Raw genomic sequence first — 14,490 nt, 5'->3', positions numbered from 1 at the left:
AACAGCAAAGGCATTGATGAAAGTAATGATATTCAAAACGTGTTGCATACATCTTGAAACACTTCTAATTGGAATAGGGCTGCAGATTTCGGTGAAAGTGCAAAGTGTCTTAAATGAGTGGGAAGGTAGTCGGTTGGATGTTTTTGCTCAGTGTTTGTACGTTGTTGTATGTAGCGGGTTCACTTCTTTAGTTTTTTTCACAATGTTTTGCAATAGGCATTATTTTCAATGCCTAGATAGGTTGTTTTCAAGCCTGCTGGACATGAAATAGTTTATGTTATCATATTTGGCGTTCCTGTAGTGAGTTTTCGCATGGAGTCCACATATCTGTAACCTTCATAAAACTCACTAAAGAATTGAAAGTTCTTTATCTATTCTACAGCTGTATGCTCTTAATAATTCTGTAGACGCAATAAACGCAGTGAAAGTAAGTTTTCAATCAACAGAATTAATTGGCACCTCAAAGAGTTAAAGGGACACTAAAGGTAAATATTATTTCAATGTGGACTGTTAACATATGATACCAGAAACCTTGAAACGCTTCTTTCGTGCCAAGAAAAGACTTATTTTAAAAGAAAATTGCGTCTGAAGGGTCCGCGTACCTCTAACGCAATTCAAATCGCGCGCCCGAGCGAGGAGTGGTGACGTCATGGCCATATCGTGATGTGCTGCCGGTGAGTAAAACGGCGGCCGCAGACGGCGCTGCGGCTTCTTTTTTTCTTCTTTTTTTGCGGAAAGCGCGAACGCGCGGCCAGCAACAGAGCCAAGACAGAGCCGACGGCAGTGTGAAAGCGGAAGAATGGTGGCTAGCCACCATAGCGGAAGGTAAAGTGCGTGCCGAATTGTCAACGCGGTGATCGTCAACGCTCGTCGCAATGGACCAACTAGTTGACGACCCTGAGAACGACGCATTGGCCTGTGATGCTGGGCTCGATTTTAGTGATTTAAGCTCCGATGAGCATGACATGCTGCTGAGGGCTCGTGCTGCCGGTGTTGTTGCCTACTACGACAGCGGCCTCGACACCGGCTCTTCCGAGCGCGAAAGCAGCGAGGACCCCTGCAATGCGATGTCGGGCAACGAAGCTGGTCAACGTCTGGACGTGCCGTCACGACTCAGGCTACTAGCAAATTCAAGTGCGAGTTTAGCGAGCCAGCAGCACCAGCGCAGTCATGGAGGAAGGAAAAGCTTTTCCTCCATGAGCGCAGTACTACGCGATAACGAAACTTCTGAAACTCGAAAGCAAGCGCGGCGCAGAGTCGAGCGAAAACGAAAGCTTTTGACCGCCCGCATCGTTATCAAGTGTAACGCCAAAAAGGTATTTGTTTTCTAATAATGTAATAGAAGCAGACAAGTAGCATTTTCTTCCGTCTTATAATCCAACGAAACAATCTCTTTAATACGAGTGGTTGAGTACTAGTGACATATTTTTTCTTGGGAGTGCCTTCGTCTTCGGGTAAGTACCGGAATGTCCCTGGGGCGTCTCTTATCGTGTCCTACATTTACCTCAATTTATCGATTACTAAAGCTCTGTTCGCGATTATATTGACGCCTTAGACGTTCTAGAGCATTGCTCTATCACTTTAGCTTGACTTTTTATTTCACTTTAGTGTCCCTTTAAGTGTGTGTCAAGTGTGTGCTGCTTTCTAAAAAAACTATTTTAACTTTAGCGGTTCTGTATAGTTAGCTAACACATTCCTTGACTGGAAAAAAATGCATTCAGACATCTTAAACATGCTGCTTCGTACAAGTGGAAGTCAAGCCCCAGACTTCGTCATGGAAGTGACCGACAAGACGAGAGCCGACGTCAAGGTGCGTGGCTTGTTTGCAAGGCTTTTCTTTTTTTCTGCTTTGCACCTGTGCATCTCATAGAATGTCTCTGGTATTGGTGCCTTCATGCATTTATGCCTGATTGTTGGTGTACCTCGCCACAGTCGGCCCCAAAAGTTCACGGGGCGAGGTTTCCTTGAAGAAGGTGAATTTCTGTTACACGTTGGTATGCAGCCTGGCATTCGTATTTGTGCCATTGGTGCAGGGTTGTACACTTTTGTACAACCACATGCCGGACTATTCAGATTCAATATTTAAAGTGAAGCATTTTCTGCCTACCCCCGGGGGGCTTGGTATCTGTGGTTTCTCGCGGAATGAACAACTTGGCCCTCTGGGTGTGTGCCATTGTGACACAAGGGTTATAGACTCCTTAAATGCATTTAGATAGTCAAACCTCTATATAACGAAGTTGTATTTGCAACGACAAACTTAGTTATATCGAGAATTTCGTTATATCGAGATTTCGTTAATTCAGTGGAACTAAGATGGGGGCAATAAAGATAGTTCGTTACATCGTGAATTTCGTTAAATCGAGGTTCGTTATATCGAGGTTTGACAGTCAAACCTGGCAGTGGCTGAGTACAACCGCGCGGGCTCTATCTTAAAAGCTATTTGCGGTGGGCACAGATTCTAGTTGCGCTGAGTGCTGACGGCTTTGTGTGCGCGCTGTGTTCTTATCGCTCAGTTCGCATTGAAGCGAGAGGCAGCACAAAGGGCAATTCGCTCGCCGCTGCTGCCGCACGCTTCGTCACGCCAGCGTTCTGACAGCGAGTGTCTGCAGTCATCAAGTGACATTTGTTCTCGTTTACCTGTGTGCGGGTGACACCATGCTTGTTAACTTGGTTAGTAAGTGAATGTTTACAAGTTTATACAGTCGATAAAACTACTATCCTTACTTCGTATAGCTCTCTAATAATTTGCTATCCCAATCAGTGCTTAGCCTTTGGGGCGAAACTGCAACTTGTTTTTGTTTACGCTTCAAGTTTTCGTCATACTTGGCTTTTACATAATCTGCAAGCTACTTTTCTATTATCTGTCGCTTGATATTTTTTGATTGCTGTAGAGAATGTACTGTGCTGTTGCTTTGTTTGTGTTTATACATTAGAAATGTTTTGTATATTTTTTCAATGCATTTGTTTCGCTTATGTCTGCTTCACTGTGATGCTGCTGTAAGTGTGGCATGGCCTTGTTAGGAACTGTATGCCTTTTGCAGTGTCACCCAAGACAGTTTCTTATGTAAAAAGAGGAAGGCATTGAAGTAAAGATAAAAAGCTGCACAGGGCCAACATCAAGATAGTGTTACATGGAGTGCAGCAAAGAAACTGTTGCAACGAATACAGAGCTTTGACACTGGCTGTGATGCTGAACCAGTTCAGAAATGGTGTCTACATTGATTCTCTTCTTTTTTTTTTTCTGAATTTGTAGGGTGGCACGCTCATTGAGTACGAGAACAAGATTCGTCTACTGGAAATTGCGCAGGTTCCTAAGGAAAATGTGAGTTGCTCCTTCTTTTGCTATTAATTGTAGGTAAGCTGACATTCACAGGCTTTATTCTCTCCTTTTTAGCAGTTAAGGATTCACTGGAATCTTTAACCTTTTCTTGGGTCGAAGTTCTGCACTGTGTGAAGTCTGCACTTTAATTTGAAAGTTAGTGCAATGCAGAACATCTGGATAAAACACATTTCCCTATGACTGGAGCTAGCTGGTTGAACTATGAAGCCTTTTCATAGTTTTAAAGCTATCTCTTCGACGACGTAGTTTATCGATCTAATGGCAGTGTGGTCATTTTTGCAATCGGTGCGTACAGTCAAACCTCGATATAACGAAGTTGTACTTGCAGCGAAAAACTTCGTTATATCGAAAGTGCTATATCGAGGTTTCCTTAATTCAATAGAACTAAGATGAGGAAGTAAATATAGTTCATTACATCGCAAATTTTGTTATATCGAGGTTTGACTGTACGAGCACAGTCTGCTTGTCTGGGCATGGGCGACTGTGTGACATGGAAATTTTAAGCATGGCTCTCTTGATGAAGCCTTTCGCAAGAGACAAGATCCAGCATATGCAGGTAGCACTTCGTCTGCCATTCGAACAAAGGTCGTTGCCGACATTGGTTGGGCGAATGTGCAGTGCAAAAAAAAAAGCACACCTGCGAATTAGGAAAAGGGTCTGTTGAGGTTCCCACTAGGAAATGAAGTGTGTGTGTGCCACCAGCTGATGAGAAGTGTAATATCGGTGGTAACCTTTTGCAGTCGTTAGTACATGGCTACATAGCATTGGCAAGGCTGCACCAGCTAAATGGCTCTGCGTGAGTTGGTGCAAGATTGCAACCACGGTGATGCAATATATAGCGAGGAATAACACTGGTTCCACAACACATTTTCCTCGAAGTCTAGGCCTGCGGCCTGAAATTTAGTAGTACAACACACACATGTGCATGTATGAGCAATGTAGCACACAAAAAAGGATTGAGATTTTATCCAATGTCGTGACCTCACAGACTTTCGTTCATGCATCTTTGAGGAGGGTTTGGAATTTCTGTTGAGGCACGGTGCAAATGTGCATTTCATGGTCTAGAATTCGCACAGAGCCGTTTTTAATTTCTCTTCCTACGAGATGCTACACTTCTTGCTGACTTGATGTGTTCTGTTCCTTACAGATTGACGAATTTAAGAGTGTAAAGAAATTCAAGTGAGTTTTTTCCTTTGCATGTGTCAACAAGTTCTTTTTGGTATCCCTGCTTTCGTTAATATTTTATCTCTTTGAACATTCCTTTTAAGTTTTCTACCTTTGTGCTTGTCATGCAGGATCTTCAACACGAACAATCTCTGGATGAAGCTGAGCAGTGTTGGCCAGTTGGTGGAGACTGGTGGCATCGACATGGAGGTCATCATCAACAACAAGGTCAGTTGAATTGATCCCTTCTCTCATTTTGTGCGTCCACAAGCTGGATACGGCTGGCATGTCTTGAAGGGCCCTAAAGAGACCAATTGAGAGAGACCCCCTAAAGAGACCAATTGTTTCAGCTGTGTTAGTAAATTACCTTTCTACAATACACCAGAAAAGCCACACTTACCATTAGAAGAAGAGGCTTGTTAAGCCAGAAATAAACGCAAACGCAAAAGACAAGTGGGGCTTCTGCCTTGAAGTTCCCACACGAGCTCGCCGTCATGTCATAGATTTTGATGGTGTCTGCTTAAGCCTAGTTAAAACTTTATCAGTAAAAAATGGATTACATTGCATCCTAAAAGAGCCAGAGCCAGAACTTGAGAAGTTTCAAGAATGTTTACTCAACCACAACAGCCCAAACACAAGAAAATACTTTGAAATCTGTAACCCGGGGATTTCGGCGCAAAAGTAGGATTCTTTAACAATAGTCTCTTAATAATCTAAACTGATGCAGTGCTCCTCTTTCATGTCCCTTTCAAAAGCAAGGGGCAAATAAATTTCGCTTTGGCTAAATTGGTTATCAATGAATATAGTATATACTACTAAAGCAATCTTTGCAATCTTGCAGGGCACTCAATTGTGTAATTCTTTGATTAATGGCCTTCAAATAGTACCTAAGCAGGTCTGTGTGATGAGACACAAAGGATATTTGCAACTTATCGAGTAGAACCACATTTATCTGCGGTGCCAAATTGACAAGTTACGTAATTAGATTGAGTAATGCTCGGTTATTTAGCTTTGGTGTTTATTTTTCTCCGTGTCGGACATTTGTCGTAACGCGTTACGACTCATTCGGCCAAAAGGGGTTAACCTTCTTTCATTTTTTTTTAGACTCTGGACTCGGGCATCAACATCATTCAGCTCGAGACGGCAGCTGGAGCAGCAATGAAGGACTTCCAGAATGCCATTGGTGAGCCTTGATTCAAGATGTGGGAAATCCTCCCTTTTGTGTTTTGCAATGTGCCCGCTGGCTGGTTTGAAAACATCAGTAGTTTATGTGAATCCAGAGCAAAATTTTTTAATGCAATTGGCATTCTTAGCCTAACCTCAATTTAGTGCGCTGCTACCTAACCACTATTGCCAGACTCTCTAAAAAAAAAACGAAAACATGTCCGACGGTTAGTTTCAAACCTGGTTTTCTCGGCACAGCAGCCCGATTGTATACCCATTAGACCATGGATGCATGCCTACAAATTCCACATAACGCTCTTACCAGCTTCAATTGTGCAAGCCAGCGCTTTGAGACGTTGGGCATGCGAGTTGCTGGCAACAACTTACTGTAATTGCATGAATCTAACGTGCACCCTCTTTCCAAAACAAAGTGGTCCGAAATTCGCCTGCACGTTTGAATCGGATACAAATACCAAAATGGTATTAGCAGCGTTGGCAATAACCTACTGTCAGAGCCATCAGACGCAGTGTCATCGCGATCACGAGATGGCGGCAGAGCACGTTTTTTTTTAAGCTTGCTGTGGGTTCATTTTGTGCTCGACTGCAATCACGTTTGCGAGATTGATTTGGGGGGCGCTCTCACTTTTGTGCAGATTAGTTTATCGCTTTTATCAGTTTATCATTTTTGGACGCATTATATTCGGGGGCGTGTTAGAATCGTGCAAATACGGTACTGATAACAGTGAGAATGTGCACTCTTCTAGCTCACAATAAAAAAATGAAAAACTTTTTGCCTGAAAGAGAAGCCTATGGAATCACACTAAGTCAGATATGCTGAACCCCAATTTCACAGTGCCAGCGAGACAAAACCGGCTGCAGTTGGGAAGCCACACTTAGCGAAGCTTTCTTTGTGGCATCTGGAGGTGCACAAGTCCACGTATTACAAAACAAAACAGCTGCATGTTGCCCCCAGCTATTACATCAATCATGACTATACATAGAACTAGTTGCAGAGCCTTTCTTGCAGTTAGGACATCCACCTGAGAAGGCCTTATAAGCTGCCGAGCTAAAAGAACGAACCCCTCATAAGTGCAATTGGTAATCGACACGAGGCCATGGAAATCTCTGAATGACCGCTATATATAGTAAATGAAGATGTCGTGAGCAATACAGTGTGTCGCTACATTGCTTAAATGCTAGTCGCATTAATGTCACCAGTCAACGTGGGATGGGTTCTGCCAGAACTTTCCTTTAGAGTGCAGCTCTTAGGCGCCCGTTCCTGCGTCAGCCTCGTACCTCGCAAAGGAGCGAACGAGCACGGCGAAGGATGAGAGTGAATGCGGAGCGCAGCGGGAGATGAAAGACGGTGACAGCGAAGAGACCACGAGGAGGAAAGTGGAGGAGGAGGGTATGGCGAAAGCGTGAGAAGAAAAGCGTAGTGCGGCGACGATGGCTACGAGATGGCGCCAGAGTAGCACGCGGCGTCTGGGAGGTTCTGTTGGAGGCGACTGCTGTGAGTCGCACCTACGCGTCACCCACCATCTCCAGATTAGCGAGGCAGTCGTCGCCACATTTCGCTCCGTTTGCAACGTGCCGCAGATTGTCCGCTCGAGCCAATATATCGCGAAATGAAAACACATATAGAGCTACACTCCAATTTCACATTAGGGAGTATCGTAATCGATCGGTGAACTTTTTGAACTACTAGTACACTACATTCAGGCGATGTGAGCAACATTAACAAGCCATATATAGGACATGCATGTGCAGCAACTGCCTATACATTCGTGTCAATTTTCGGGCTCGGTAATGATGTAAAAAGAGTGTTTACATTGCAATCAATTGACTTGCATTGCTTGTTTTCCATACATTTTTCGGGCAGTGATACTGGTCTTGATAAGCTTTTTGCTGGGGGTTATGGCTAGCTTAAATGTGCAAGCTTGCTGGAACTCCCTCTCAGGTCCAAGAAAGAAGGCTTAATTGAGAAATAGTCAAGGCTCGGTTGAAAGCTTCATTTCTCATTGAAACTTATTTGTGGCAAATTCAGATGTCTCTTGTAAGTTCGCTCGTAACCGCACACCATTTCAGTGCGTGTGAACATAAGATATGCACCAACAGCCCTTGTAAAGCCCTTTCTTGTTTGCCATTCTTAAAGTAAATTACCGGACTCTATTCTGCGTGTTTGAACTGTAGCTTACTTTCAGCCGCAGTGTGCTTCATATTGTTCTGTGCGTGAAGCCGTAATTATACTAAAAACTATTTACAAGATATATTTACATAAGCAATTGCAGCACTGACCAATATAGCGGTCAGCTCGAGCAAGGGGGTCAGTTCATTGTCGTCTTCGTCAGGGTGACTTTGCGTATTGCTCAAGAGCCACGCGCAGAATGCGCATAAAAACATCACTGATATGGCACAATGCTGATAAAGCTGAATGTGTGGAAGAGTGTCCCCTGCGTGTTGTCGGCGAGTCATGCATCTTGAACAAGCTCGCCATGTATAGTGCGCACACTGAACTATTCACAATAATAAGAACCAGGCAAAAAGCGGATGCCCACTTCTTTTTCTCGGGCATCATCTTGCACCCACGTGTCCCGGCTCGCATATTCCGCGTTGGCTGATGTCGTGTGCTCTATCGAAACCCGCAGGCATCAACGTGCCGCGCAGTCGTTTCCTCCCGGTGAAGAAGACCTCTGACCTGCTGCTGGTGATGAGCAACCTGTACCACATGAAGTTTGGCACGCTGGTCATGAGCCCCAAACGCGCCTTCCCCACTGTGCCCCTCATCAAGCTGGGCGACAACCACTTCTCCAAGGTGGGAGCTTCGGCTGTCCGCTGGCTGTGCAGCAAGTTCGAAAGGCTCGGATGTGCGGCCAGAATCGCTGGTTAAGCTTGCAGACCACTTTTCTTACAATTGCTGAGAAGGTCTTATATCAGCTTGTTTCCTTCTATAACAAGCAGCTGTTTCTTGCTGCACTTGGGTTTGAGCCGTTCTGCTTGAGAGGCTCCATGCCGGTCAACTCTCTCAAATTTAGGAATGTTGCGTCAAGTTTCACGAAAAATAGATTCTGCTTGCGAAAATGTTGAAAGACGTGGCAAGCAAGACTGAAGAAAAATATGCATACGAGAAAGAAATTGTGATGGTGCCTGCACCGCCCTTTCGTAGAAATGCAAGGCACAAGACAGAGGGCTACTCGCTTTGAGTAAGACAACTTCCTGAAGCACGCTAAATCAGCAAAAGCAAAGTCACTGAAAAGGTCACTGTGATTCAAAGACACTGTATTGCTGTATCTGCTGTGCCTAGCTTGCTGCTCCTGGTCTACAGCATCTAAATGTAAACAATCGTAATACAGTGCATGTGTGTGCCACAAAGGGTGTGTGCTCAGGGAAAACATTAAAAAAAAGAGCACTTCAGCAACTGAACTAACTTCTGTGCATAACCTTTGTCATGGATGTAACTTCTCTGTATAAACACAATCAGCACATGGTGGAATCAAGAGTCTCACCTCGGTCTACAATGCAGGTACGAGATTTCCTGAACCGGTTTGCGAGCATACCAGACATTTTGGAACTGGACCACCTGACGGTGTCCGGTGATGTCACTTTTGGCAAAGGTGTTTCCCTCAGGGTGAGTTGTCTGTGAAGGTGTTTTTTTTTTCTTTGTGTGTGTGTGCATGTGTGTACACGCGTACACCAGTTGGCCATTACACTGTGGCCATTCTCTCAGCTGTGGTGACACCTTTATGCTACACAACGGATAGTACAATACGTAGCTGGGTTGCAAAAGTAATTCGCTGATGTCGGGAGATTCCTGCTGCCATTTCTGCCATCATTTCACACGACATCTTCAGAACGTGCAAGTAGAGCACACTCTGCTCGTAATGGCAATCGGTTATGGCATTACACTTTGTCTACGTTAGCCTGTGCATACCAACATACTGCAGTTGACTTTCACAATATTATCATGATGCTGGAACTCTGATGAGACGTGTAATGACCCTATGTTTCTTGCATTGCATTTACTTTTGCTAAGTTAGCCAAATAGGGCATAGAGAAAGCGAAACCCTTGCACTTTTTATTTGTTCGCTTAGCTCAAGAATGCCCAGGATTAACTAGGAAAATTGTTGGTTTATACTGCCTGACCAGGGGTAACACTACCAGATTCAGATCTTGTATGCACACATATATATATCTAAGAATGTGGACATGGGAACAACCGCTACCATAGCTGAATTGGCAAGAGCATGGCATGTGTAATGCACAGGACGTGGGTTTAGCTCTCACTAGCGGCAAGCTGTTTTTTTTTTTTGTCCACTTTCATTTCCCTTTACAATACCATGTCTACTTTCAATTAAAACAACCAGTAATTTCCCCTATGCTTTCTTTGGCTTCTTTATCTGTTAATTTCATATGGTAGACATGAACAAAAATCGGTACCCTCGGTTCCCCTTCTTCATATTCATTCTTGTGAGATGACTTTATGCATTAATGGCGTGAATCTGCTGGTGTGTCTGTGCTATCTGCAACATGCTGTTGGAAAGTTCCAGGAGGCAGTTCATTTCTTTGTGCAGCTGTATACTTGGCACAAAACCATTGCAAACTTCATTTGCAGGGCACGGTAATCATCATAGCCAACCATGGTGACCGGATCGATATACCAGCATCGGCCGTGCTCGAAAACAAGATTGTGTCGGGCAACCTGCGCATCCTGGACCACTAGGCTGGGTGGGGATGCTCGGAAAACTTGCGATCCCGCAGTTATCGTGTTGTGCCCATCTGGTGACCTTCCTCTGCTTGGGCTGTGCTGTGACACTTGCTCTCTCCTGTTGCGAATTGTTTATCTGGTTTATACAGTGATGGCCTTATCTGCTTTCTCTCACCCATTCTGTAGTATCATGTCTCCCAAGCTCTTTCACGGAGATTTAATGCTGCCAAACCAGTGCAGGAAATGCAAGAAATGCTAGAGCATAGGCCGTGCACAGAAGCCATGCCCGTATCGTGTGGCAAATGCTGACCTAGCTTTGGCGCAAGCTAGATAATGTTTCGATGGCATTTAAGGTGAACCAAAGGCAAATGTGTAATGCAGCAGGTAGCAGCTGCGTGCTGTGCAAGCTTGTTTTCAGTACATCTCCATGATGTCATGGTCGTATCATGGTTCATTGTGACAAAGTCGTGACATAGTCATGCCGCGGTTGTGATGGTCACGTCACCGTCGTGATGCACTGTGTCTGCTCACTTACACGGTTGTGTCACAGTTCATTGCGGCATTCCTTGCAGACATCTCAGAGGTGTTGTACAGCCTTGCCGTGCAGCAAAAGTCTCGTACAGAGATGTTTTTGGCACTTTGACGCACGGTGCTAACTTGTTGCGTGTAAGTGTTTTCGCAGACGTTCGTCTGCACGTATGAATGTTAACGACACTAGTTTACGTGATAGCTACAGGGTGCCGTTCACCTGCTGCATCATTTGTGAAGGCATTACATCTCGTGTGGTATTGACCATCCATTTTCCTGTAGCTCCCGCGCTTGTTCACACGCATGTAAGACTGAATTTCACCCGTAGTGCCGTTCCTGTAGCTAGAACTCCTAGTCCGAGCCAAGTTAACAGAAATGAGTGGTGATTAGTATGTTGTCAGGCAGTTTCATTCAGCAGTTTTCAGGATGCCATATTTTAAGGGGTATTCACATGTGAGCTTAACATCTCAAAATTGAGCTCACACCTGTGCCATAGAGGAATGGAAAAAGTGGTTCACTGAAAAAAGAAATGTTGTTACAGGAGTGAACTTATTGCATACACCTTGTGCCATTTCTTTCAACGGCGCTGTAAGCCTTGGATTTGTGATAAGTCATTGAGTCAGCAACAAGTCTAATCATTTTTTTTCTTTAACTTTTTAAACAACTTGAAAATCGTAAGCCTGCCTTTGTACACCTACCAGGAGGCTTCGTGTTATTGATTGTTGTTGCAGAAGTGATGCCAGGGCTGACTGCCGATGGATTTATCAGTTCTATAAAACACGAATGAATTCTTATGGTTTCCTTTTTTTATTTTTATTTGGCCATGGTTCCTTTTCAGCTGTCTGGTTTTATTTATCTGGGAAATGTGGGATATCTTGTATGCAATTTTTTTCGTTAATGGTTTTCGGGGAAGGGATGTGCTGTAACAAAAGCTTACTTAATGTGTGTGATTACACGTACATCTGGTGTTGGCGCCAGGGTGACGGGCGTGTCCTGGTTAACTCTGGGCAGCGTTATTTTACAATTTTCGTATTTAGCTGTATGAGTATTTTAGCGGATGTTGCCGAGAGAAAGGGATGCATAGCAATCCACCAGCTGCATTGTCATCAAGGATGTCTATGGACTGCAGTTATGTACAAAGTAGGAAGTTTTGTCTTAGGCCGTGAAATAAATTATTCTTGAATTCTGCATGCTTTGGTTTGTGTGACTTCCTTCCTCTGCCATTGGCGAGTTGCCGATAAGCATCCATTGTTTTTAACCACATCAATAAATCAAAGTAGAAATTGTTTCGATCTTTTTTTGGGTTCTTTTTATTTTGTATGTCCAATGGGGAATAAGTCGATGTTACTTAACCATAGCTGAGGCATGAAGCATTGCATAGTAATATTAACAAATTTCATGGGCAAGCATCAAAGAAATGTTTTGTCAAGTTTTGCCAATTTTGGCTGCTATCGTGCTTAGAAGAAAGTCGCAATTTTGCCTCATTTCTTGGCAGAAAGAATGTTTTGCCTGTAACGCGAAGCAGTGACGCGATAGCAGGTTAAATAGAATGTCTGTTTGATTCGCCTGCACCACTGTGAACCAGTTCACGGCGGTTCGCGAGAAGCTAGGAAATTGTGCAGCCCGAGTTCTGCGGTGCAGGCACGGTGCAGGCGCGGTGCAAGCACTATGTTTTGTCACGGAGTGCGTAAGTTTGGGAGGTCCTGAATTGCTGGTATGATCGGCTTCTGAGGCGCAGATACTCCCACGCTTGCATAGACACTGCAGATGCACGTAAGCGAGGTAAGCGCTTGCACATGTGTGCAGTGCAATTTGCTGCACTGCTGCTTCGCACCTGTACGTCTGCACCAAGTTGGCACCGACAATAGAGAGGGTGCAGAAAAATGGTAAACCAACCCTTCACCTTATGAAACGAATGGTGTGGTTCAGAAGGCGCCATTGCTGTACCGCTGAAACGAATGGCAGGGTGCAGCACCTCGTGAACTGGTTCAGGTGGTGCAGGCGAATCAAACGCACCTAGAATGTGCAGTAAGCCTTGGGCGGTTTCGTGCGGTGTTTGTTGGAGTAAACATTGGCAGGTGCGAGTGAGCAGTCCTCTTTCAAGAAGTAAAAGAAGTGCAAACTGTGTTTGTTTGTGGAAGTTGTGCCTCCGGGTTGTGAAGGTTCCTCCTTTTACTTATTGCGACTCGACCACCCGCTGATAGTAAAACAGTTCTTTAGCTTATCGCTGCTGCATTTCTTCAGCTTTTCTCAAACTGATATTTGGGCTGCCCCATTAATAGGGCTCACAATAATCCTGAAGAAAACAAGACATCAGTGCTGCCAGTAAACATAAACGAGTGCTAAAAGAAGATGAAGCCGGCGCACTCGGTCATTTGTCATTACCATCCGGTGCGTGGCTTTGTGCCACATAGCACAGTGGGTTTGTGCCATTAAATAAACAATCATCATCATTGCATTCATGGCCCATCCCCCTGTGCCATTTCACTAAACAACAACCAACCAACATGTGGGAGAAAACTTAATGTAGGACCACCTCCACAACTGGGAAGACGACGTGCTAGAACACATGTTGAAGCCACAACAAGAACAAGGTGCGAATGCCAGCTCTATCCAGTACACGGATGTTGAGCAAGCATTAGCCAATCATGGCAGCAGCTGGCACGATTGCGCTCTCCAGGATCAGTATTCTCCGCTGCTGCAGCATCGGCACAGTATTTGAGAGGTGGTAGAATTCTGGACTGCCAATCTGTTGGTCGTTAGTTTGAATCCACGCAGCACCGTGAGAATTGTTCTTTCTTTGCAATTCTCTCGCAAAGGATCTTTGGATTCCAGCTAGGGCATTGGTGGACATCAAAAAGACCAGAGGAGTGAGGCTACAAGAGCTATCATGGTAAAAAAAATTAAAAAAATTGAGGAAGAGCTCCACCATGCCACGTGCAGTATGCTTGAGAAACTTCGGACCGTCAAGGACCATGCAATGAGCTATGGAACAAAAAATGATAGGTGTTCAAAAGAGGCTTACCTTGACCTTGCCTTTAACTCCAATTTCCCTGTTCAATACATACATGTGAAATACAGAAATGCTCTCATTTCTGCATTTCACAGAAAATAACAGCTGAATTGATTTCGATTATAATCGAAATCAATTCAGCGTTGCCTTTAAGACGTTCCCTTCAAGAGAGAGTTCTGAGCTCTACTGACTGTAGGGAGTGAAATTTTGATTTAGGGTTTCTGTGTACCAGAAATTGCCATGATTCTGTTAAAAAAAAAATTGAAGTATGAACTCTGCATCAAAACATTTAGCAGTTTCACCCGAAAGGCGAAGCATCAATTGCAATAGCAAATTAGTAGAGAGCTATACGGAGTAAGGATAGTAGTTTTATCAGCTGTATAAACTTGGACATGCAGCAGCACCAGCAATGCACAGAATTGTCGACGCCGTCGACGTTTTTCCCGCGTTTGCACCGAACGGGCGCGGCGTTGGTGACTGTTGCCGGTGCCTCTGGGGGCGGCTCGGCGGTTATCGATGAGATGAGAATGAGACGCTCGTCGAGCAGCGTCGGAACTCTTTACCACCTTCTCGCCT

General features: G+C 44.5%; 1 protein-coding gene across 5 annotated transcripts in view; it reads left to right on the top strand.

The window, feature by feature from the left end:
* LOC119458070 (UTP--glucose-1-phosphate uridylyltransferase) overlaps positions 1–12,089 on the top strand; it is a 60,888-nt gene extending 48,799 nt beyond the window's left edge. For all 5 annotated transcript variants that reach the window (XM_037719873.2, XM_037719874.2, XM_049670734.1 and 2 more), the window contains 8 exons: positions 1,722–1,810; positions 3,254–3,322; positions 4,488–4,519; positions 4,636–4,732; positions 5,609–5,687; positions 8,317–8,483; positions 9,192–9,296; positions 10,281–12,089. In XM_037719873.2, coding sequence (XP_037575801.1) covers positions 1,722–1,810; positions 3,254–3,322; positions 4,488–4,519; positions 4,636–4,732; positions 5,609–5,687; positions 8,317–8,483; positions 9,192–9,296; positions 10,281–10,388 — 746 coding nt within the window. In that variant the 3' untranslated portion in view covers positions 10,389–12,089. The remainder of the gene's footprint in view (positions 1–1,721; positions 1,811–3,253; positions 3,323–4,487; positions 4,520–4,635; positions 4,733–5,608; positions 5,688–8,316; positions 8,484–9,191; positions 9,297–10,280) is intronic.
* Positions 12,090–14,490: the final 2,401 nt, after the last annotated feature.

Source organism: Dermacentor silvarum, chromosome 7 (genome assembly GCF_013339745.2).
Source record: "Dermacentor silvarum isolate Dsil-2018 chromosome 7, BIME_Dsil_1.4, whole genome shotgun sequence".
In the NCBI taxonomy this organism is placed as follows: domain Eukaryota; kingdom Metazoa; phylum Arthropoda; class Arachnida; order Ixodida; family Ixodidae; genus Dermacentor; species Dermacentor silvarum.
Note: the sequence above shows the minus strand (reverse complement) of the source record. Positions and strands in the feature narration are given on the sequence as shown.